The sequence below is a fragment of the Rattus norvegicus genome, chromosome 11, assembly GCF_021556685.1.
Source record: "Rattus norvegicus strain SHRSP/BbbUtx chromosome 11, alternate assembly SHRSP_T2T, whole genome shotgun sequence".
Lineage (NCBI taxonomy): Eukaryota > Metazoa > Chordata > Mammalia > Rodentia > Muridae > Rattus > Rattus norvegicus.
The window spans coordinates 33,983,317-34,010,587 of NC_141544.1; the positions used below are offsets into that span (position 1 = coordinate 33,983,317).

Genomic DNA, 27,271 nt, shown 5'->3' on the forward strand with positions numbered 1-27,271 from the left:
TGTATGTCTTTAAACCTTTAATTATTTGTGGTTGACCAGGGAGTGCCTATTATGGAATTCTCAATTTCACTGAGTGAAACTCATTCCTTTCATTTTTCCTATCTGGAGCCTCCTATCCATTTGGTCATCCCCTTAATATGCCTTTATAGCTTTTTGCAGTTTAGAGTTAATCTGGACACACCTCTTCTAAAATTTTAAGACAGCCTATGCTTTCTTTACCAATTTATGTTTGTCATCTTTCTGTTCCCCTGATTTCTCTTTCTATACTTATTAACAGATCAGACCCTAAGTATACTTATTAACAGATCAGTAACCATGTCATAGACTGAATACTTTTCTATCTGTACATTTTATTAGAATTTGCCTTGTGAATTTATCCACGAATTGTGGACTGAGTTTCTTATAACTCTCTCAGCATAGGCACAATGTTAATGGGGTTTTTTTGTATGAGTATCAGAAATTTTCTTTAGTCTAATTCTCAATATGATAGTTGTTCCTCCTCCTAATCCACGACAAACCTGTTCGTGCCTTTTAGTCCTCTTTCCTAACTCACACCAGAATGGATCATTTAGCTTTAGATACAATGCCCTAGGTCATCTTCAAGGTAAAGCATCAAGTTGTAGCCATGAAAAGGAGAGATTCAAGACTTTTTAACAAGTGGCTTCATTTTTTAAGTCTTTTAAAAATTATCCTTTTAAAAAATTTAGAGATTATGATGTAATTAAATCATTTCCTCTTTCTTTTCCTCCCTTCAACCTCCCCAAAGACCACACCTTTCTCTCTTTCAAATTGATGACCTCTTTTATAATAGCATTTGTTATATATTTCTAGATATATAAAAATCAACCTGTTCAGACTGTTTAATGTTATTTTAATATTAATAACATTAATATTGAATAACTAATTGGTATGATCTTTCCTGAGAAAGATTGCTCTGAGCATTCCATAGTTTTCTGTAGTTCTTTGTCTAAAATTGAGGCTGTTTCTGTATTAACATGTCTATATGTACAGATGTTGTTCATGTGATGTATAGGTAGCCCTATTTGTGAGACTTCATAGCTATAAATTCTTGTGTTTATTTGAGGCACAAACACATAGAAAACATACTGTTCTTCTGACATTCATAATCTTTCTTCCCCTTCTTACACGAGTATCCCTGAACCTCAGGTGTAGGAGGTTTGTTGTAGATCTATGTCTTGGGACTGTTTCCACAACTGTATATTCCGATGCATTGTAGTTTTCTATAATGGTAGAGGTTGTTGCAAAAATATGGTTTATTATGAGGCATGGGAATTACACTTATCTCTGGGTATAGGGATAAGTGAACAATGAATAAAATCAAGAGCCCTGAGCCTGAATAAAATTGAATACTCTCTCCCTGTGGAATAGCATTCATGGTACCAGAATGCACAGTACAAGATTGCAAAGGAGGGAATGAATAACTTCTGCCAGCTCTGTTGCCTGCGAACTACAACAAGCACCATGACACAGTATGCAAGTTGACTCAGTAGTGGCACACAGACTAAGGCTGTAACAACTGTCTGTGTAATTAAACTCAAGGACAATCGAAAAGAGATAAGTCACACCTGTAACTGGAAACGCAGAGAACCACTCAGGACTAGTGAAATCACAGATTTCAAGGAGAACCTAAAGCCACTACCACCGGATAAAACCTAAGTACATTCAAATGTCATTTTAATGTCTTCCTTCCACTGTTTTACTCTCTGTTCACAGGTTCCTTTCAGTGCTGGGCTCCCATCATTATTGGTGGTGGCTTAATGATAATGATCTTTTTTTCTGGAACCTCTCCTACATGCTGAAGGGAATAGCTGCTGCCTAAAGTGATCCAGAGGATTGTTTTCCCTACTTTATCCCTTTCTTCAAGAGAAGACTTTAGTTTTACATAGAAGAAGATTGCTAGAAATCGTACATCATAAGTTCCATTTTTAACTGTTCTGTATCTTGAAAGAAAGAAATTGCACAAGATTAATATAAAAGGCATAGTCAAATTTAAATTGATTATAAGCTTCAAAGGGTATTTTCATCCTTATCCAGAAGAAACCTGCTTGTATAGCTTCATCATGAAGGTTTGAATCATGGACTAATAAAAAAAAACTGCATTTCTACCTCAGAAAAAAACAACAGAAGAGTGGACAGAATCATTGAATGGGCCAGAGTCCTTTTCACAGCACAAAGTAGGCATTGAAACAGTCTCTGAGAATTGTCCTCATATACAAGACTACAACAGTGGGAATGTCTGTGGACGTGTTAAAGTGGAAGAGGGTAAATTTCTAGACAAAGGATTATCAACACATAATAACTTCTAAGAGCAGAATATGCTCCACATGAACATTCACATGCCAGAAATGGTTTATGTATAATTAGATTGGGCTCATGGTGGCTATTGGCTGCTCTCTACAAACTAATGGTAAGGTAATATTGCTAAATAAAACATTAATGGATCTCACTATAGCAAAGAGAAGTTGAGCTGGTGCCCAACTACAGCCTTCACATCTACTGACTACTGAGTACTGACTATAGATTACTGACTACAAACTACCGACTGATTTTTATAGTAATGGAAGATACAGTGCTGATGGATGAAAGGTGAAAGGTAATCGCCAACCCAACCACAAAACTTCTGATCTACAAAATGATCTGCCTATATGATACATTGGTACAATAGTGGCACATATGTTGTGGAAATAGCCACTCACTATCTGAATGGACATTCCATGAGAAGAAACCATTGACTTAGACTTCACAGATATCCAAAACCCTGAGGCTAGATAGGCCATGGGCCTATGGGGAAACCAAATATTGTTCTGCTAAAGGAACATAAAATGACATTTAATAGTATTCTTCTATCCATAGATGAATACACGCACATATACACACACACAGCACCCCTTTTAAATAAAAGGGATATATAACTCTAGTCTTAAATTTTTAACATGATTTTAACCTAAAATTTGCCATAAATTTCTTTGAAATATATACAGAGAAAGTTTACTCAGAGATAAAGAACGCTGAAGTTTATTAAAAATTATGCATTTACTGATACCAAGAAGCACTTGCTGACAGGAGCCTGGCGTAGGTGTACCGTGAGAGTCTCTGCCAATACAGATGCAGTTGCACACAGCCAAACATAGGACTGACCATGGAGACCCCAGTGGAGGAGAGCAAGGACTGAAGTAGCTGAAATGGTTTGCAACCTCATAGGAAAACAATAATGCCAACCAACCAGACACCCAAAGCTCCTAGGGAGTAAAACACCAACCAAAGATTACACATGGAGGGACCCATGGCTCCACCTGGATATGTAGCAGAGGATGGCCTTATCTGGCCTCAATGGGAGGAGAGGCCCTTGGTCCTGTGGAGGCTCTATGACCCAGGGTGCAGCAGGCTCTTCTTGATATCATGACAGAAAAACTTTTACTGAAAGGACTCTGGTCGAACAATATACCAGACAAGGGTCAGCATGTCTGTCTTCTGAGAGGTTCCACCCAGCAGCTGATTCAGACAGACACAGAGACCCACAACCAAACACTGGATGGAGCTCACGGACGCCAATGGAAGAGTTGGGAGAAGGATTGAGGGCCCCAAAGTGAATAGGAACTCCACAGAAAGAGCAATTGAGTCAACTAGCCGGGACACTTGAGTGCTCTCAGACACTGTGCCACCAACCAAAGGGCACACACAGGTGGGACCTAGGCTCCCCACACATACGAAGCAGATGTGCAACTTGGTCTTTATGTGTGTCCCAGACAACTGGAACAGGGCCTATCCCAAAAGCTGTTGCTTGTCTGTGGATACGTTCTTGCAGCTGGGCTTCCTTGTCTGGTCTCAGTGGGTGAGGATGTGTCGAGCCAAGCAGAGATTAGATAGAGGGATAACTGGGGGAGCTTCCGCTGTCTAAGAGGAGAAGGGGATGGAGGGTTGGGGGATGGAGGAAGGATTGTGGGAGGGGTAACTGGGAGGAGGATAGTTTGGGATATAAAGTGAATAATAAAAACAATTTATTAAAAATGAAATATAAAATTATTCTTTCAGTAGTCATTTTGCTATAAGCACAATGCACAAATACATACACACAGACGCACACACACACACTCACGCACACACACACACACGCATGCACACATACATATACAAACATACATACACACATAGACACACACACACAGACATAGACACACATACAGGGAGGGAGAGGGGGGAGAAAAATTCACACGAATGCACTTAAGCTTTAAATTGCACACTAAAGATAAATGTAATACTGTGCACAAAAATATAAAAGTGAAATTAATTAAATGGTCACACGTTTATTATTCCAACATTTTGACGATTTCTAAAGACTGAGTTTTGTTGCATGTTCATTTATGCATAGAGTGTCACATTGTGACATGAGAGTCATTATGAGCACGTATGACACACTTATTTTAACCAAGAACAATGTTTTCATGTCTGCTTATCTTAGGAGGAAACATGAACACCTCTTAAAAGATCTGTGAGTATGGTTTGGCCTTTCTATCTTCTACTCTTATTAACAGGATGTGTTCAGTTTCCTCTTTCTTATCTGGGCATGGAGACACTGTCTTTTCTGCAAGCTCTCTTGGTATTTACCTATCACACATGGCCATAGAAGGCATTTAGTCCATTGGAATATGTGGGATGGTCCAGGAAATACACTTTTGGAAGCAAATCTGGGATTTCCATTTTGGTCCCTGAGAATAATCAGTAAAATTCCATGGTGGGAAGGCCTTTCATTAGTGTGTTTCTAAAGCTGTAGCCACAAATTTTGCAGTTATACTGTTTGTGTTTGTGATTTTCTTACCTCAGATCTTAGTTATTGATAACCAATATGACAATGTCAAATGACTAAATCATTGAGTTCCTAGGACTCATCTGTCCCTTTTACATCTTCCACAGAATGAAACTTTGACTAAGAAAACTTTTTTTTGGAGGTGGAGGATGGGGATGAAGGATTTAAATTGGTGAATTTCCTGAAAGCCCTCATTAGCCTGTTGTGAATTAGGAAAGGATGTCCCTCTTTTCTTTGAGGAAACCCTTTAAACAACTTACTAAGGGGTTCCTTAACATAAATTTGTTTCTATCCTCATCCCGCATTACTGAGGCCCTGTTGTAGTATTACAATCTCAAAGTGCATTGTTGATATAAGAGGACCTTGATATTGGCAGATGGTCATCAGGTCCATAAACCAATCATTTATCAGCATGCTTTTAAATTTTGTCTTCTTTCTTTCTTTCTTCCTTCCTTCCTTCCTTCCTTCCTTCCTTCCTTCTTACTTTCCTTTCTTCCTTTCTTTCTTCCTTCCTTTCTTTTTCCTTTCTTTCTCTCTCTCCTATCTTTCTTCCTTGCTTTTTCTTTTGATTTTTCTTTTTGTATAAAGCATTGCACATGGTCAGGAGTTAATATGGGCCTCCCATTTAATACCATAAGCCAAGGTTGAGATCTGAAAGATAACAGCAAGTCAGAATGGCTCATCAAAGACACTTCTTTGATTCTTCGTACATTGCTGTGATTCAAAGGAAGATGTGGAATCTAATTAATTTCAAGTGCGCCTTCATAAGCCTAACCCATAGTGCTCTAAGAACAGTCATAGATGGCTGTCACGGAGCTCTGTCCCTCATATGAACCTTAGGTCTGTGTTTTCTTATTTCTGATATCCTGGGTGGATTTGAGAACATGGAGAGAGGCAGGGCTTTCTTGAAGAAGAGGAAATATTTTAGTAAAGTTTCATTTCCTAGTGTTTGTTTGTCTAAAGGTGTTCTATGTGATTTTATCTACAGCAGCTGTTTATCTTTGTGGACAGACACGAAGGCCTGATTTAGAAGGCATTTCAAGTTATTTCTCTTGAGTTTTTATGAAATAGGCCTGGATACGGTATCACATACTTTAACTAATAATCCCACAGAGCTTGTTTTGAGGATGCATGAATGTATGTATGTATGTATGTATGTATGTATGTATATATGTGTGTGTGTGTGTGTGTGTGTGTGTGTGTGTGTGTATAACCTCAGGATAAAACTAGTTGCAATGTTTGACCATGCATCATAGCTGAAAGTAAAAAAAAAAAAGATTAAAGTGTTTTTATGTTAATTCTAGTGGGAGGGGGGAGTACAAATTCAACTGTAAAGAACATTCTCTTCCAATCTGAGTCCTCAAGATCTGACTAATTGCAGGTCTTTTTCTTACCAAAATCACCCATAGCAAGCCTTATACTACACTGAGTGTAGCTTCAGCAAAGAAGCACACTCTAGGGCTTGTCTTTCCCTGACCGAAGTTTGGACCTGCCATTTTATTTATTTTCTTTCAGGAGGTTTGTAGCTGTTGCTTACCATCCTGTTATCCTGAGGCCTTCCACAATAGCTAGGCCACAATTTCAGAGGGTTTTGTGGACTGTGAAAAAGACAGAGGAAGGCAAGGAGAAATAGTGCGGTGCTGTCAGCTCCTTTGCTCCTTTTGTGGGACGGAGAGAAGGCTGAAAGCACTTCATCTTCCATTGTTAAACTTCAGAGATTATGGACGCAAACCAATTGTACCTTCTGACTGGCAGATCACCAGTTGTTCCCAGCGTGAATCACAGAACACCTGCGGATAGCTCCTGGGCTCTTGTTTTTCTTTTGAACAAAGAATCAGACCAGTTAACTCATGGATACAGATAGAAATAGAGACAGTTTATTAAGAGGAAGAGAGTTACTCACAGGAAAGGAAGTGGGCTAGACAGGAAGAAAAGGTCTGAGCTCAAAAGGGCAGATTCCTAGGGGTGTTGGCTCTTCGTAAGCCATTTGCATAACACCACTGTCTCCCATATTACATACCATACACTTTTCTTACTTATGTGCTAAAACCATAAGAGCTGTAGATAACCCAGGGACCTGGTAAGGCGGGTAGTGGTGGGCAGAATTGCAAGAGTCTAGCTTCACTTCAAGAATGAGTGTTTTTTTTTTTTCTATTTTCCCATTGCTGTTCATTCATTGTTTACCTAATGGTTAGAAACAGCACTGAAGGCAGAGTGTGATCTACAGTGTATGTGACCCCTTCTCTGAGGACGTTTTTGGCTCTCCTTTACCTTTGTGTCCTGTTTTGCCCCGGAGGACATTCCTCCTAGACTCTATCTCCTGCCCGCAGTTTTCCACACTTAAGCAGCCATATCTTTGGCAGGGGTTGCACCCCAGAGAGAACTGTAGAGCATTTGGTCTCCATTGGGTGTCTTCTGTTTCATGTAGGCAGCTGATTTAGCCATTCTTGCCATTCTAGTTTACCTACTCTCTTCTTTGGGATTTTTTCCTGAGAGTGCAGATCTAATTCATACCATGAGCCTTAATGTGAAGAACCCTTATGGATGTAAGTAACATGTTCAGATGAGGCAAGTCTACTTGTTGCTGCTGTTCTTGAAGTATGGATTGTTTCTATTACCTTCAGGCATGTAGAGTGGATAGTACTCTGGTTTCATGCTATGTGGTTTTGGTACCACCAATGTACACAATACTAACTTGGGCCCTAAGTTCCTGCGGGCTGTGCCCAGTAGAAAGAGCTTTTGTAAACTCTAATCTCCTAAGTCCCAGCACAGAATTCAATAGGTTCTCTATTTATTCCTTGCACTTGTGTAACCTTATTGAATGCTTACTTATCTATTTCTGAGAAAAGGAGATTATTGGGACAGGATTTCATGAATGATTTTGCTATGTAGTCTTTAACATCATTAGATATAAGTATGGCAATTTTTTATGAGAGTAACATTTTGGTGATATTCTAAAATTTTAAATTTCCACTCTTTTAGTTTCAAGCCTGCAGACAAGTATTTTAAGATATTAAAAAAAGCCCTTGGTCCTGCCAAGACTGAACCACCAGTGAACATGATTGTTGGGGGGAGGGCGGTAATGGAGGGAGGATGGGGAGGGGAACAATCATATAGAAGGGGAGGAGGAGGGGTTAGGGGGATGTTGGTCTGGAAACTAGGGAAGGGAATAACAATTGAAATGTAAATAAGAAATACCCAAGTTAATAAAGATGGATGGAGGAAAAAATAAAAGATATTAAACACTTGGCCATTGCCTCATCTAATATTAGTGGTACTTATGAGTATTTCTGTTCATACACTTACCCTTTGTGAGGTGTCATTTCCTGTGTTTGCCTCCCTTTACAAGGTTTTAATAAGTCAAAATATCTTATTTACATATTTTGTTATAATGATCTAGGATATGATTTCATCAAAAGTCTGACTGGTGGGTGGAACTTTCCTTTATATATTGCACAATATGGCTATACAAGTAAGATCTATGTTATTGTTAGGGGATAGCTAAGTATGAGTTCGTTACATTATAAGGCTAATAAAAATTTAATGAACAAATGTAAGTAGATGCTATGTATAGACTGGTACTAATTGCAAACTACTGTAACATATAACATTGCTAGAATGTAGTTATAAAATTTACATTTTTCCAGAGTGAATAATGAAAAGTTGACAACAGTGATTTATGTTTGTCTTGAGTGATTTATATAATAATTAGTAGTATCTACACTTAAAGCCCGGATTAACGGTTACTCAAATATTGTTTTTCAGCTCTTCTTCAAGTGACAATTTCACTTAGCAAAGTAGAGCTTAGTGTGGGTGAATCTAAATTCTTCACATGTACAGGTATGTACTTAGATAATATGCCCTGTGCTTGTAACGTTTACAAAGAATATTGGATAAATTTATGTAGTTAAAACGGATGTCAATAACAATAACATCTTAACATTCATTATATGATTGGGAAATGATGACAATGATTAAATATTAGCATATAAAATGTATTATTATTATTTGACTATCAAAGTAGCTAATATTTTATAATATTACATTGTAAAATAAAATCTGTACATACAAATTTTCTATTGATTTAAATATTATTTCCATTTAAATAGCCATACTAGGTTTAATTTGAACTCTCAAACTGAATCTTCTTGTCTATAAGTAATAAATAAATCAGATATGGCACTGCATAATTCCAATACCTGAAGGAAAGGTAAATGACAAAAGAAGATATATGTGTTTGATTCACACATTGTAATTAAATAATGTACTGAGTTTAGAAATATTTTTGTAAAATTTGTGTTAATTAAACACAAGATTGGTAGATAATTATTTGATCTCTCTTCCATTTAATTAGAATGCTAAATTTTTCAGAGAGCCCTGATTTACTTGATATGAAAGCTTTATTTCACTATATTATAGAAATCTCAAATGAACCTATTATATATATATGTATATATATACTCATATTAATCATATCCACGTTCATGAACATAAGCATTTTTAAAAACTTTTATTTACTTATGTATGAGTGCTCTGTCTGTCTGTATATCCACATGACAGAAGAGGGGATCAGATCTTATTACAGATGGTTGTGAGCCCCCATGAGGTTGCTGGGAATTGAACTCAGGGACCTCTGTAAAAACAGTCAGTGCTTCTAACCACTTAATCATATCACCAGCCCCAACATAAGCTTTTATATATAAAAATTCAAATTATTCATTCAGTGCTAAAATAACTCTGGAAGCTATTTTTAAATTGTGTCTCTTTCTGATTATAGTAAAATAGTGTAAATTTGGCTTACCATAAGTATCCATGACATGTATAAGACAGATTTGTTTAGCAGATTTGTAATATAGGTTATGGGTATGGTGCTTCCGTAATATATTCAAAGCCCTGATTTAAGTCTCCAGGATCGCACAACAGAATGAAAAAGTTGAGGATGTCATGGCTTAGTTGATATGATAAGTACCAACAGAAAAAGCATTTCTGTACTAATATTCCTAAATCATTTCAGAAAATAGGGACATTGAATATTGGTTCTTTTGGTTAGAAAATGATAAAAAACAATTTTTAATGTCTTCTTCTCCATGTATCTGAAGTGGTGCATATAATAACTTGCATTTTGTATGATGAAAGTGGATCAAAAATGAAGGAAGTTCTACCCAAGAATGTAGGTTACTATTCCTAAACTTCACATATGCTCTAACTATACACAAACTAATATGCAAAAATATTTCAAGTTTATACTTTTACAGAATTTCATCATAAGTGAAGTTTAAAATTATGACAAAAAAGAAAAAATATTTTGTGTGTTAGTTCAATTTGATTATATATTTTAGTATAGGATTGACTCAGATACAAAAATAGAAATGGACATATCAACATTTTGAAAATACTCCATTTGATATATATACATATAATAGTGATATATTGAGTTTCTGAAGGGCAGATAGAGTAGTGCTAGAAAGAATGAAATTCAGAATTTTCACTGCCGTTCTTAATATTAATGATCAATATGTTCAAAACCTTTAAATTCAGTACTTAAAATACAGCTATCTGAAACTCTACAAGTACACTTTAAAATGCCAGCTAACCTACCCTGTTATTCATTTAAGAGTATTTCATATTCCGAAAATGTTTTAACTATGCTTTCACAAACGTAATAATTTTGATGATTTGCATAATGCATCTAGTAGTAGACATGTTTGGATATCATATGAAGCATTTTAATGGAAAATATTAGTTAGTTGATACTATAAAGGAAAGAGAAATATGATTGTTACACCAAAACCCTGCAATCTCTCTGTGGTATGAAATTTCCCCATCACATATTAAAAAGTTAAATGTCTAAAATGTTTCCTACAACATTACATTTAGAAAGGTTTTGATTTGTTCCAAATTGAGCTAAATGTTCACTTATGTTATCTCTTTTGTTCATTCCTTGGATCCATCTACACTATTTTGCAGAGAAAGATATTTATTAATAGTTTAATATCAATAAGATAAGAAGGAATAGCTTTCTTCACAGTTGTTGTCTTCATGTGTTTCCCCCTCCTTTTGAAGGAATGCACTTTATGTTCTCAAATAGTCTCTTCAAGAATTAGATGAAATCCTTGTTTTTAAATGAAAGCAAATGCAGGAAGCCTTAGTTTTTATAAAGTGGTTAATGACCTAGATTCTGAAACATTAAATTAATGTTTACACTGCGATCATTTGGCTGGAGTTGCTGAGCGGCATAAGTGTCATTTGTATGCATCCTAATTGTTACATGATTAAATAGTTAATAATTTTAGGTTAATACGACAAAATAACTCATTTCAGTTGGGAAAACACATTAGGACTTTATGGAAATTAGCCTTTTATGCACAACTTGAACAATTTGGAAAATTAGCTCAAAATTCAGAAATATCAGTGGCCAAAAATTGCTTTATACGATACTTACATGTCTGTAAACAGTGCTGTATTTGTGCTAATACCACTGGTACCTCTGGACCTTAGCGATGAGGACCGAACCTATGAAATCATCTTAGCATTTTTTTCTCTTTAGCAATATCTATCACTTGGGTTGCTTCTGCCTGAGGTATTTTTAATATTTTGTGCAATAAGAGCACATGTATTACGACTGTTATGTTTCAGCTCTCACAGCTTAATTTCTAGTCATATATTCAAATGAAATGTCTGAAGCACGCTTTCATGGGCCAGACGGAGTCCTTAATGTTGCTTAAACAAAGACGAACATTTGTCTTAACATTTGTGTTTACTTTCAGTTTCGTACAAAGTTTCAGATTTCCAGCCTTCTATTTACACTCATTTTTCTGAAATGGTAAAATTGGTTACATAATAGTAAATGACACTGTGAAAACAAACACCCGAAATTGATGTTCAAACATTTGTTTTCCGCTCTGCAGCAATTGGCGAGCCTGAGAGTATAGACTGGTACAACCCTCAAGGAGAGAAGATCATTTCAACGCAGAGGGTTATGCTACAGAAGGAGGGCGTCAGGTCTCGACTAACCATCTACAACGCCAACATAGAAGATGCAGGAATATATCGCTGTCAAGCGACAGATGCCAAAGGGCAGACGCAGGAAGCTACAGTAGTTTTGGAAATTTACCGTAAGTTGTGCGTTTGTGTTTTAGGTCATTGAAGCAGCAGTTTCATTACAAAGGATTCAAAAACATTAAAATATGCTTCATAGTAAAAATCTGCCACTGTGTAATAAATTTGAAGGGGCTTGAAGTCTGTATGTTTATCTCAGACATGTCTTGCTCTCTATAATTTTGATTTTTATTGCTGTAAAGTTAAGATATATTAAAAACAAACGTAAACTTTCCCCATGGAAGGTCTTCATCTTTGGCCTCTTCTATCCCTGTCACATTAATATTTTCTAGAAAAGATATCACCTTTTCTATTGTGGTTGGTCCTAGAATTTAAAAGGAAAGTAGTTGATAATTTATAGCTATAATATTAAAAAACAGTTTCTATTACCTTTTAAATGATGGATAAAATCCTTTGTTATTTATTTACTATTAGTAAATAAATTAGTTTTGCTCCCAAAACATTTCATGTTTTTTTGTGGGAAAAAAAATCTTTGTTGTGGCCACTTCGGGATCCATATTCCCCACTAATAGGATTCTCAGCTAGAGTTGCTCCCTTAGACACGGTGGAGCCGGCCCTCATCAGAGGTCTCTAGAATGCCCTAGAAATTGGTCTCCCAACAATTTCTATTCTCTCTCCCTTGATCTCCCTACACCTGATAAACACCCCAAACCCACAACTTCGCAGCCTTGGTACCCTCCCCAACCTCTCTGTATCCCAGTTTCTTCACTCCATCCACCTCCTATATCTACTTTATTTCCGCCTCCCCCTCTGCTCTGAGAAGTGGGGGAGTATCACCCTCTCTGAGTATCACCGTTCTCCCTGTCCTCTGCACCATACCTCCCCACACACATATATTGCATAGCAAATGAGTGCAGGACTAATTGCATTCCCTGTCTCTGAGGCCAGATAAGGTTGCTGAGTTAGGGAGACTGGATCCACAAGTAGGGCACAGATTCAGGGACAGTCCGGAGTCGTCGTGAGACGAGCATGAAGATCAAGCTTGTCATCTGATACATAAGTATGGAGGACATAGGTCCAGCCCTATGGACTTTGGTTGGTGGTTCATTCTTTGGGAGCCCCCAGGGTCCAGGTTAGTTACTCTATTGGTCTTCGTATGGATTCCCTGTCCTCTTTGGGTGCCTCAATAATTCCCCTAACCCTTACATAAGACTCTCCCAGCCCCATCTGAAGTTTGGCTATGTTTCTGCGTCTCTGCTTTGGCTGTTGGGTGGAGCCTCTCAGAGGACAGTTGTGCTAGACTCCTGTCTGCACACATGAAGAAGTACCATTAGTAGTGTCAGGATTGTTGCTTACCCATGGGATGGGTCTCACTTTGGGCCAGTCATTAGTTGGACATTCCTTCATTCTCTGATCTATCTTTGTCCTTTCACATGTTATGGGCAAGATACATTTTGAGTCAAAGGTTTTGTGGGTGGGTAAAATGGGGGGAAGATCTGTATGAGGGGGTACTGGGAGTAGTGTGAACAGTGATACTAGGATCTAAAGCAAATATATACATATAAACACACACACACACACACACACACACACACACACACACATATATATATATATATATATATATATATATATATATATATATACTGATTCATTAAGCCAAGATACTTATTGATGTATAATCAATATTATTCTGTCTTATACTATAAATAATATCAATTTATAGTTGTTACATAAACATGTAATTCAATTTCATGGAAAATAGTGAGGGGGCTTTAGAGAATTCAGAGTTGAAATGGGAAGTTAAATTTCAGGATAGCAAATGTCACAATCAAGAATGTCTTAGTTTTCACCGTGTGTGCATACTATGCATGACACTGTTATACAGTGCCCCTTAGACAAAAGGATACACGTGTGCCAGACACTTTTCCACCACACTCATACTCTCAAACCATTCACTCTCCATCCCCTCATGCTCTAGCCCCTCTGTTCTGCTCCATGATTTCACGTCCATTCTTGTGCCGCACATACATACATGACTTTTTTTGTGACCACATACCATAAGCCATGATATAAGAGCAAAGACAAATTTGGGAGCCACTTTTGTTTTCAACTACCATCTCCACTGTGCTAAAATTAGAATATTTTTGACACTCAATGCTCTTGCTATGGTTCAGATGCCAGTTGTTCCCCAGGTGGTCATGATGGAAAACTTCAGTGTGAAGTGTATGTGGGGTTGAAGACTTAGACTGGGGACTATGTTTTCAGATGGAATAATGGAATTTCTAGACTCTTGCCTTCCTGTTTTGATGCTAAGCCAAGTAGGAACTCTTCTCCCTACTTGGGTGCCCAAAAACAATTATTGGGGTAGCTCAAGGTTGAGATTTCAGATTCCAAGATACTGTATTAAATAAACATATTTTATTTATGCTATTTTTCAAAAAAAAGAATGCTTAAGAGAATACAGGCAAAACTTTGTGCTTGGTACATATTGGCAAGGACCCCAAATCACTCTTTATAATGTTCTTATATATCTAGATGCTCTTATACCAATAACCGTAGATGACAGTGTGTCGAGTTCAGTAAGCCGTGAATCTTTTACCAGTGGTTTTATTTTCTTGATACAGAAAAACTCACCTTCAGAGAAGTGCTGTCCCCTCAAGAGTTCAAGCAAGGGGAGGATGCAGAAGTGGTTTGCAGAGTGAGCAGTTCCCCCGCCCCTGCGGTCAGCTGGCTGTATCACAATGAGGAAGTCACCACCATCCCCGACAGTTAGTATTTTGGTAACTCTCTAAGTTATATGTTCTAAAAATACTTCTAGTTTCTACAACTATGGAGGTTCTGTGCTGTAGTAAAAGAAAAAAAAAAGGTGTCCGTCATGGTACATGCCAGTGTGCCCAGCACTCAGAAAGATGACCCAAGAGGGTTGCGATTTTTAAGACAGTCTGGGGACATATCAGGAATCTGATTCTAAGAAACAAATATGCAGACAACAACACAAGATGATACAAATTTCACTTTAAGATTCAACCATTACTGAGGCCTAAGATTTAGGAACAGGTTTTGCTGAAATCTGGTCTTTGGGTCAAATTCTGGTTCCTTATTGGTTTTAATAACATAGCAAGAGAGAGTCATAAGGCTTGGCTTAAGGACACGTGCCTGTAATCTTAACACCTGGACGATAGATGCAGAATAATCAGGGCTTGAAGGTCACCTTAGCTTCAAATACTTCCAAAGCCGACCTGAAAAATGTGGCTACATGTAAACAAAAACAAATTAAAAACAAACAAAACAGAGAAAGCAAAGAGAGGGAAGTATGCAAACACGCAGGCAAGCCAAGGCAGCCATTTTCTAAAGTTGTATGTCGTCTGTGGCAGACTTGGCAGCAGCGTCTGTAAGTGATCTAATATAGAAAGGCAAAACTACCGTGTAAACACTACCGTTGACGAATGTGCAATGGCCTTCAGGAAATCAAGACACTGTTAAAAAGTGCAAAGCAAGTACAGTAGTGGACATTGGGACATACAGATTCTAATTATTAAAATCCCAATGTGATACCATGAGAACATTACATACAAATAAAATAGAACTTCAGCATGAAATCTGCCGTATAATCTATGGATGCTCTCTCAAAGATATCAGTATGTTCAAAATATTAAGGAAAGATAAGTTTAGATAGTATACGGAAGAGAATATTTGTTTAAGATGCCATCGTGATTTTGATTCAGACTGAGGTACAGAATTCAGAATATGATGTTTGAAATTGAAAGCATAATTTGCTTACATTATGCTGCCTTACTATTTTGCACAGGGACATTTTCAATTTGGTACATTTTTCAATGCATCTGCATTACATACAGGACCAAAATAATTGAATCTTTTAAAAGTATTTTCCATGTTATATGATTCTATTATGTGGTTTGAAGAGATGGGATTTCCACAGCACAAAGGATAAAACGTAGAATGTCCAGTTTTAAGTATATAGAGGTAATGAGTAGTAATTATGGTTCATGGTCAGTTGTTTATTTTAAGATAACTTTCCAGGCATAAGCTCATTATTTGTCAGATAAGGCTAAACTCTCGTTTCAATGTTCTAATTCCATAAAATGTAAGATTTAATCACATTTGTGTTGACATGTAAACATCCTCAAAGCTTTAGTAAATTATATGAGGAGTTAATGTGAAGCATTTTCAGCATTGCTCCTCTCAATCTGAAAGGAACAGAAGTTTCTTTAAAAAAATTATTGGCATTGTCTACACTCTCTTATTATCCAATATTGGAGTACACATTTGCCTACATGTTTTTGAGCCCTAACCACATTTAAAAGGAGCAATGCTTTTAAAATATGACTGCAAAAGAAGCTTTAGAACCCAGACTGTGAGAAGTGCAGTGGTGAATAGTTGACAACACTGTGGTGTGGCTGGCAGTGTTTCCCAGAATCCCACACTGGAAGGTGTGAATCTGGAATTCCCTTTGGGTACTATTTCTGCCCTTGGTCTTGAAGTGCTTGAGTGCTTTTCTAGGTCCTGGGCTGTTCAATGAAATTGCCTATCAATTGACAATGGATCGATATATCCATTTCAAGCAGTTTCTGTAGCTTATGAACAACACACCAGAAGGTAGAAAAAATCAAACGTGGACCAGAGCAAAAAGTAGAATCTAGACAAAAAATGTTGTAGGAACTTGGTACTCTGTAATAGTAAAAATTCTATTTGAAGCATACATTCAAAGTTAATAAAGAGTACATCTACTTTAGTAAATAAAATATCCTAAATAGCACAGTAGTCTAAAGTTGACATTTTTTGTCATATATAGCACTTGGCAGTCAATGCTATATATGGATCCATAATGAATGAGACTTCATATATTTACTTTGCAAGATGAAATTTTAAGGCAATGACTATATATATATATATATATATATATGTCATTAACAGTAGAAACAAAGATTATATATATATATTAATAAAGTAGAAATAGGGGCATGAGATCATTATTTACATAATTAAAAATGGAAGAAAAACCCTTTGGCACTAAAAAGTTTCTTTGATCATGCTGTTAGAAATGTTGCTTATATATCTCAGCTAACTATAAACTTGACTCCATAACACTTTTAAGTCCCACTGCAGAGATTAAATGTACTTGTTTCTCTTGCAGAAAACTTGGGTTCAATTCCTAGCACCTACATGCTGACACAAAACCATCCATCAACCCATTTTCAGGGGACCAAACAGGCATGCCCCTGGTACTCATACATGGAGGCAAATAAAACATCTATACATATAAAATAAAATCATTTCAAAACCCACCGATATCACTTTTCAGTCACACAATTAGAATGAAATGATTTCTGTCTTTCAGCCTACCTTTGTGCACATAAATAGACAACATTGAACCTCGAAATAAAAATTAATGCTCCTTTCTAATTATTCCTAAAGATTGATTTGTAATTTGCAGAAAGGATTACTTAAATAAATTGAAGGCATAACCGTTTTTATACCTTTATGTGTCTTGAACATTAGTGGCTCATTTGGCTGCCTTCTCAGGTTATGAAAAAATTGGCAGTTTAATTATTCTTGAGGAAGGATGTTCAATAAATTTTCTAACAATTTTCCATAGCCAAGTGGCTGCATTTCAAATTTGTCAGGTCAGCAACATCTAAACTCCTTGCATCGTGCTTTTGTGCATCATTTTTGCATTCAGAGCACCAAGGAGAAAATAATAGTCTAACCATTTTATGTGGATATAAAATCTTGAATGTATTTTAAGGGGGGATATAATAAGGCGGAGGTAGAGTGAAAAACTTGAAGCCATGAAATTGCATTTTACTTTCAAATTTGAATTTTTTGGCGGATGGAAGGTTGGATAGCGTCAGGAAAGCGCTGTATTTTAATTCTTAGATATTCACAGAGCTGTGGACTCAGCCGTAATTACTGACGTCCTTTTCTTTCCTTCGCTTGTTTTTCAGATCGGTTTGCTGTGCTTGCAAACAATAATTTGCAGATCCTCAACATCAATAAAAGTGATGAAGGTATATACAGATGTGAAGGAAGAGTGGAGGCCAGGGGAGAGATTGACTTCCGGGACATTATTGTTATTGTAAACGGTAAGCCAGAAATTACTGGTGTACAATCTATTGTTTATTTTAGAAAAGTTTATTAAAAGGGAAACTATGAAGTCAACAAGGAATATTTTGTACTAAATGCCATCCGTCAATGATCATGAGAGTGCACCAACTTTTTGAAATGTCATTTGCTGTATTGAAAACTTGCAGACACATTCTTAGAGACCCTCACTCTTCAGAACGTTAATTCCGTTTGTCAGTTACGTCACTGAATGAACGCAAAGTGATGATTTCGCCTAATGGTATCTCCGATTAGATTGATACTTAGAGTTCTACGATGTATCACTTGATTTTTTTATTACTTGCATTTTGAAAGTTTCATAATTGTATTAATCTTTTTACGCTTAATTTATCGATCACCAGAAGTAACAAAGTTTATGAAAACAACAGTTATTTCACTCAAATGGCCTCTCGTACTGTACAAACTGCCTGGCGACATAGATTTGTATCTGATTATTTTTGCTTTCATTTGGTATACTTATTGTCTAAGAGGTACCCATGCTATTTCCTTAATATTCTCAATTACACTTTATTTCCTACCATCAATTTTTCATGCTTAAAATGTGCTTTTAAAGGTTTTCTCCTTCCACTGAGCACTTCTACACTCATAACTTGGTTCTACTTCTCTCTCCACCAAAGATTTCAATGTTAATAACCGTTCAAATTTCTGTATATGATTCATGAAAAGGAATTGAAATAAGAAAGCTTATTGTTAATACAGGAAATTTGTTGTGAAAAGACTCCATCCAAATATTTATGTCAGTAGACAGGAAAACAACAAAAACAAAAACATAATACAAGACTTATTGATAGCAAGAGTTTAATACTATTTGGCATTCAATTGAGATAAATGACTTTAATACAACAAAACAGATTTAATGATTAATATTTCAATTTGCATATATAATGCTTTATTATACACAGAAAAATATTCATTTTTATATAAAGTGGCTATCTAAAATAATTTTGCTGTATGTGAATGAGAATGAATTTATATATAATGTATAAAACATATGAACATATGAGTGATTGGTGATTAATTTTTTATTTATTGATCCACTTGTTCTTCTTGTTTCTTTTCTTGAGGATTTAAGGAAACTTGCAAAGACATTAAGTCTTTGTAATTCATTTTGCTTTTTGAGCACAGACATAATACCAAAAGTTAATACATATTGAGTTCTTTAATTTTGCCAGTTTATACACAGCAAAACAGGGTTATTAAATGTTACTGCATACCAACATATGTGTAAATACATATATTATTAACTAAAACATTGGAGTTAATTACATTGTTAAAAATTATATATAATATGTTGTGGCTAATATGCTAATCTCTTATTATTCATATAATTATACTATCAATGTTATTGTGCATTTTAGTTTTTTCTGATTCTAAAATCTGTTTTGATGCTACAAAATATCCATTCTGTTGGAAGAATTATAGGTATATGTGTATTCATCTCAATAGCATTAATTTAAAACTTCAAATTTATCACATGAATATCTCACTAAAGGAGAATATTAAGTTCTGACTTCAAATTCTTATTTATTTAAGAGTCTACAAAAAAGTAAATACAGGAAAATATTATTTCTGGCCATGAAAACATTCATGCAGATGACAGTGTTTTTCATCTCTGTCTGATTGATCACATGAACATTGATTCCATATCTCTTCTTTATATAGACTCAGATTAAAAACTCTGATATTCTCTGCATGAACAATGCTAACATGATTTCAATTTACACTCACATTGTCTTATGCTTTAAAGTAACCAGAACATCTGTTCTGCAATGTAACTGTTTACACATTCCAGTATTGATTGCTTCTGCATCTGGATGGTGCATTTGGACCATGTCAAGGAGATTCATTGATGAATGCCCCCAGATAGCTTTGATTTTTCTCTTACATGTTCTTTGACTTACCCAGGAAATATGTTTTATCCAATCTTATGGATTCGTCTGTTAATTGGTGTCGAATTCTTGATCTTGCGATTCTCAGAAGAATTTCCCTGGGTGTGTCTTTGTTAACGTTTTAAGAGGTTATTTCTGAAAAAATGGAATATGCACTTTGTTTTTCAAACAAAACCAATGTTTATTAAGTCAATATGTAATGATTCCCAAATAGTTTTAATGGATTGTCCTAAAATACATTTTAGATTATATATGCCACCAATGTCGTAGGTAGAATAAAAGAATGATTCCTTGCTACTTAGAAGAAACTTAGTAATGAAAACAATGTGATTTATTAGAAATAGGGGAGAACAATCAGCCTGTAGGCAAATGCAGAATCATAAAGATACATGGACTGACCGTGGACTCTGACCTCATAGGTAGCAATGAATATCCTAGTAAGAGCACCAGTGGAAGGGGAAGCCCTGGGTCCTGCTAAGACTGAACCCCCAGTGAACTAGACTGGTGGGGGGAGGGCGGCAATGGGGGGAGGGTTGGGAGGGGAACACCCATAAAGAAGGGGAGGGGGAGGAATTAGGGGGATGTTAGCCCGGAAACCGGGAAAGGGAATAACACTCGAAATGTAAATAAGAAACACTCAAGTTAATAAAAAAAAAAGTAAAAACTGATGGTGAAAATGAGCATAACAAAGTAACTGTGACTAGAATACACTATTTTCAAAATAGGGAGACAATGCTAGTCTTAGATGGATTGGGTACGCCATTAAAAACTTACTGTCTTCTATGGAATAATTATTCCACTGAGAAAAAGATACTGCAGAGGGGTAGAAAGCTCTCAGTAGGAGAGAAGGAGGGAGTTGATGTAAATAATTGGAGCCCATACTAATGGAGAAGAAAATGAGTAAGAATCGATGTAATTAAATATTATATTAACAAAGATATGTAACACTTGACAACAATAAAGGGTCATTTCCAGTTACCTATTACCAAATTCTTGGTTTCCCGTTTAGCAGAAGCTAACAGAGTCTAATAAGGTGTGAATTTAAATATTTCTGCTCAATTTGACAATTATATACTTACAAGAGACATTAAATAGAATACCATTATTTAACTAGCTTTGACTGAATTTAGCATAAATGTGTGTGTACATTCATAGAAGGGCAGACATATTGACTGCACTCCTTTTATGATCGTACCAGGCTTAACTCTTGAATACCCTGCAAAATCAATCAGAAGAACATCATTGCAATGTGTTGAATGTGTTTACACACTTTTCTATAAAGTCTTTAAGAATTGAAGCTAGATAATTATGTTGCACACATACACAAATCATAGTTGTACTCAAAAATGAAGCAAATATTATTTCCTGTAACTTAATAAAAAATTCTGTCCTGGCTTTCTCTCACCATTCAGAAAATATGCTTAGCTATAAAAGAAAAGGAGGGTATAAATTTAAAATGTAAAAGTCAGTACAAGGTTATTCATATAAAAATGATGTTCCTTATTTTCTAAATCTTTTGTAAATTCACAAAAATTACCTGCTAACCCTGGATTCAAAGTTGGAGTAATGGAGATAGCAACAATTGAGGTTGGAAGAAAATTATCAAGAAATAGTACCTTAAGGCAATTTCATGTTACTCTCCTTTCAAATGGTGCAATCAGCTACAGATGAAAATGACTGTGCGTATTTGTGAATTGAGTGTCCAGCTGTAGAGTGCAGTTTTCATCAATGATCATTGGGCTATGATCTCTGCATTCATGTCTATATCAACTTATTTCTTTAGGGCAAGAAAATGAGGAATACTACCTTCTCTTACAATGAATGAAATGACAATTTTCTTTTTAACCTGTATGAAATGTCATAGAATCTAAGCATCAATACAAAAAAAAAAGACTGTATACAGCACCATAAAATTATCAATATTATAACTAAATCAACCATGAAGACAGTGAACAGTAATAACCCAAATATAAGATGGTAATTTATGAGAGAATTGTCACAAATCTATGTAAAATACAATATAAACTTAGGCCATTTACAAGAAATATACATTTATTAAGACCAATCTAATTTCCAATTTTGTTATTTTCTATGTCAATTCTGTTAAATTCCCCAAATTAGAAGTCTGGCAATACCAAAGGAAAGATAGCTATTATCTAGCCAGTGTTTTATGGACTTTTCACACAATAAAATTTGGTTAGATGTGGCTATGTAGATATACATTTGAAATGTAAATCAATAAAATACCCAATAGAAAACAAACAAACAAATATTGGGATGGAGATAAGCCTGTAGGACATTTTCTGAACTGGTAAATGATATGCGTGTGAGGGAGGGGCAGCCAATTTTGGGTGAGGAAGGCATTGGTCATGTAGTTCTGGGTTCAGGAAGAAATCAATCTGATAGAGCAAGTGAGAGCAAAACAGTATGCAGTATCCTGCATGGATCTGCGTCAGTGCCTGCCTCCATTTTTTTTTTGTTTTTTTGTTTGTTTGTTTGTTTGTTTTTTGTGTAGGACTATCAATATGAAGGCATAAGTCAAATAGACCAATTCCTCCCCCTTCAAAGAATCTCACATAAGTGATTTTCATAAGGAGACAACAGTTTTAGACATTTTTCATTTCCCATATATCTAAAATGTATAGATCCTATTGAGTACACTTGTACTAAAATTCTGCTTGCCGATGCAGAAGTATTCATCTGTGCTAGCTTATGTTATTTCAACTTGAACTAACTAGAGACACCAGACTGGAGGGGTCCACAATTAAGAAGATTCCTCCACAAGGTCTATGTGTAAGGCATTTTCTTGATTAGTAAGTGATTGTTAGAGGATGGCCCAGCATATTATGACTGTGGTCATCTCTGAGATGTTAATTCTGAGTTCTATTAGAAAGCATGCTGAGGAAGTCATGAGTAGCAAGCTAGTAAGCAGCACCCCTCCGTAAGCAGCACCCCTCTGTAAGCAGCACCCCTCCATGGACTCTGCATATGTTCCTGCATCCAGCTTTAGTCTTTATTCAGTGATAGACTACAAAGTGCAATTATAAGCCAATTAAACCCTTTCTGCCACAATTTTATTTTGGTTGTGGTGTTTCATCGTAACAATAGCAATCCTAACTAACTAAATTCAGTACCATAATAGCCGGGTGAAATATTGCTGTGAAAAACCTCACCATATTCTTTTGGGGAGGATTGTGGAAAGACTTTGGAAATTTGTGCAAGAAAAGCCATGAATGTTGAAGGTTTGGTGAGCTTTGGAAGATAAAAATGTTCAGGACAATGAAGATTGGGGCCTGGCTCGTGATGTTTCACAAGCATATTTAAAACTTACCAAGGCCATTGATTGCTTTTGAATCTGTATTCTGGTTACTTGGGGATGAAGAATTGGCTGTGATCAACAAGATACCAGAACTACCATAGTGAAACCTTTGCTTGGCCGGAATACTCAATGTGGATCTGATGGAGCTGAAGAGACTAGCCTTGTTGAGGTGAAATCTGGGAAATGTTTCCTGGGAGTGGACAGCAGGTATGGTTCAGTGTTGGCAGCCAAACTCGATAGTAAAAGCATGAAGATTGAACTGGTGTGGAGGAATGAAAAGATCATGAAGAAAAACTGAGGGTTGACATTGTGAGAAACCAGGAGAGGCCATTGGCGAAGATTCAGTCTTAGTGACACATGATGGCACTGGATTGAAGTGACCAAGCATAGAATAGGGGGTGGCGTGGCACCATGAACAGAGCCTAGAAGAGGTGATTGGAGAAAATGCAGCCCAATCGCAGGAGACTCCAGTGTTTTGATGATGCAAAAACCGTAGGATGAAAACAAAGAACATCAACAGCCGTGGAGTGGAGCCAACCGGAACCTAGGAAATAAGCAGTTGCAGTTGGCAGAGATCGGGAAGTGATCCAAGTCTTTTGGAGGATCTCAGAAGATTGTGAGTGAATCCCAGATATTTGGAGTTTGGTTTGGCATTGTTTATTCTGTACACTCGTTCTTTCTCTTAAAATAACAAAGTAATCTATTTTTGATTTATTGGAATTCCACTGTTGAGAAAACTGCATTTTATAAGAATTTGGATTTCAAAGAGAGTGAACTTTTGAGGAGGTGGGACTTTTAAAATTTTATATTTTGATGTACATTTTATTGAATAGATTATGTACTTACATTTCAAATGTTATTCCCTTTCCTGGTCGCCTCTGCCCCTGCTTCTATGAAGATTGCTCTCACCCACACCCTCCCACCTCAACACCCTGACATGCCCTTACACTGGGGAGACAAGCCTTCATAGGACTAAGGATTTCTCCTCCTATTGATGCCAGCCACTGCCATCCTCTGATACATATGCAGCTGGAGTCATGAATCCATCCATGTGTATTCTATTGTTAGTGGTTTAGTCCCTGGGAGCTCTGACAGAATCTGGTTATTTGATATTGTTGTTCTTCCTATGGGGTTGTAAACCCCTTCAGCTCCTTCTGTACTTTCTCTCACTTCTCCATTGAGGTCCCCGTGCTCAGTCTTATTGTTAGCTGCAAGCATCTTCATCTGTAAAAGTAAGGCTCTGGGCACAGCCTCTCAGGAGACATCCATATCTGGCCCCTGTCAGCAAGCACTTCTTAATGTAAGCTTTTTGGGAAGAATAAGAAAGAAAAGGTTGTGGCTTAATACTGATGTGAACGGATGTCAAGTGGACAAGGAATCAGTTTGCTGGCTAGTTTTATGTCGACTTGCCTTTGTCCTCTAGGCTTTAGTCTGTGTGTGTTTCCTCTCAGAAAGCTATTCATACTTTTACTAACTATGTAATTTCCTCTTCACAACACCTTATTCTACCAGCCCCACATTTTTTTCATTCTTCCTTTTTTTTAAAAAAAGACTAACTGCTTTAAATGGTTTCTCACCCTCCACAGGGTATACATGTTTTAAAGTTTTATTTGAAAGGAAAGGATGGGGTGTGACAGGCAGGAAGAGGGCAAGACTCTCAGGGGCCCAATTTGCACAGAAAATGCCTTGTCTGCAGTGCCACCCAACATCTGTGGGAAGCAGCTCAGTGAAATCCTTACTGACTTCACGACAAGGTGCGGGGTTATTTAGGACAGGTGAAAACTCCCTGGGAAGAATCTCAAGGCTTGCTAGGGGAATTTTCTCATGCATCACATATTCCAGGGCTTTTATTAAGGCAAAACCTCAAGTGACAGCCTTTCAGGATCTCCGTCAACACAAGATTTTCCAAATGAATTGTAAATCAATTCTTCACACACAACCTCTAGCAGTGAATCTTTCAACTGCCTTCAAATTATCCATTTATACACCAAATACTCCACAGACATGTCTGTGATCTAATGTTAAGACAATTATGCTCTATTTGCAGTACACTTTTTAAAAATATCACATAATAGAACTATTTCAATTTCACTGTTATTATTTGATGGCATTAGATCTGACCATTTTTCCACAGTAAACCCTATATTAAAATTCAGTGCTAATAGGTTCTATCACTACTTCATTATACCCATACTGTAGAAGTTAATAAGATATAGTAAATATATATTGTTTGTTCTCATTTACCAAACTTGATAACATAGGAATCATTTTGACAGGAAAACAGAAATGCAATACTGATTGGCTGATGGTGGTGGTTGTTCAGAACTCGGACATGTTTTTTTAAGCAATGAGGTAGAATTCAAATGAAATTTTAACACTGCCTTGCTTATGTCTATCATTTGATAAGTTGAATGTGTTAAATTCTGCATGTCCTTTGAGGTCTGAAAATAGTTTCTATTAAATAACAGTTTGGTTTGATAATCTCTGTCAATGAAAAATAAAATGTTATTGCAAATATCTATAGCTAATATTAATGAAAATTGAAATGTAATTTAAGTTTATATGACACCATTCAACTTTATAGGAGAAAGAAGAGAAAAATTAAATGAACTGAGAATGAATTTGTATATGATTTTGTACAGTTGCGATATGACTACAGGAATGGAATCACTGTATCAAGCTGACTATAAGTGTTTATCTTGATGAATTAATCTAACTCACAGTCTACTCTGTGCTCACATGACATTCCAGGACATGTTATTATGTGTGATTAACAATACAGAAATGCCAAAGTTGTAAATCATAACAGCAGGGTGCCTGGTTCCTTATCAAAAGACGATATCTTATAATATTTAAAATCAAAATGAATTTCTATACCCTTTTTGAGTACTATGGATAAACCTTGCCGATATGGTTTCCGAGTCCTGTCCTAGTCTATGCTTTCAGTGTTATATGGAGTGGAGCAATCTTATGCGAGTGATTTCATATGAAGACTGAAGATAGGACATGATTTCTTGGTTCGAAGAACGATGTGATTGATAATACAGTGTTTCCTAAAACATTAGGATACATTATATGATTTTTTAAATGACAACAAGACGTTAAATGTATATATAAGCAAATGGTGGGACTGGAGTGAAAGCCTAGTGGGTCAGAGAGATGGACACACTTTCAAAGGACGTACGTACAATCTCTAGCACCAACATGGTGTCCTGTAATTAATTTTAACTTGGGCCGAAGATGTGCAATGCAGTCTTAGAGCCTCTGAGGGCAATGCCATAAGTAAACATTTATAGCCTTTTAAGAATGAAAAATAAATATTAAGACTTTTGACACCTTCTTTATTAGAAAATTCTACTAAGAGTTTACTACATTTGAAATGTAAATAAATAAAATAACAAAAATTAGTTTAAATTCAGCTCCAAATAAAATACATTTTAAGTAAAATTTTATGTGGACAATCCCCACAAATGCAAAACAGAATCCCATACAAGTGTCAAAAGCTGTACCAGTAGGCCAGCAACATGGCTCAGTGGAAAAACTTTCTTATCACCAAGGCCGAAGGCATGAGTTTGATCTTTGAGACACACAAAGTGGAAAAAGTAAACAAATTCCTTTAGGGTTTCTTTTAACATCCACATTCACTCAAGGGCCTGAGTGCATGACCAAACCTACATAAACAAATAAGTAAATGTAATTTAAAAAAAAAACTATAATGTTGGAGCTGAGCTATATGAATTTTTAGTATAGTATCAAAGCAGAAGAGAAAAATCAAATCAATCTAAAAATCAAAAGGCAATACTTTGATATGGGTTGTTATTTTTTCTGGTACCACAGTAATCCAGGCAGCCTAATTGGCCTTCTGAATATGGTATTAAATTACCAGTGAGACAACATTTTTGTTTGCTTACACTGTAACATATGAATGGGCATCTTTCTTATCAAGTTAAATGTTGTGTAAAACATAAGTAGTAATATTCTACCATCTAGGAGAGTTTATTGAAAGTAAAATTATAGCAAGTATTAAATAGC

General features: G+C 36.2%; 1 protein-coding gene across 2 annotated transcripts in view; it reads left to right on the forward strand.

The window, feature by feature from the left end:
- Ncam2 (neural cell adhesion molecule 2) overlaps nt 1-27,271 on the forward strand; it is a 494,596-nt gene that overhangs the window by 244,062 nt on the left and 223,263 nt on the right. For both annotated transcript variants that reach the window (NM_203409.2, XM_087575939.1), the window contains 4 exon segments: nt 8,591-8,665; nt 11,734-11,940; nt 14,512-14,655; nt 17,854-17,991. In NM_203409.2, the coding sequence (NP_981954.2) occupies nt 8,591-8,665; nt 11,734-11,940; nt 14,512-14,655; nt 17,854-17,991 (564 nt within the window).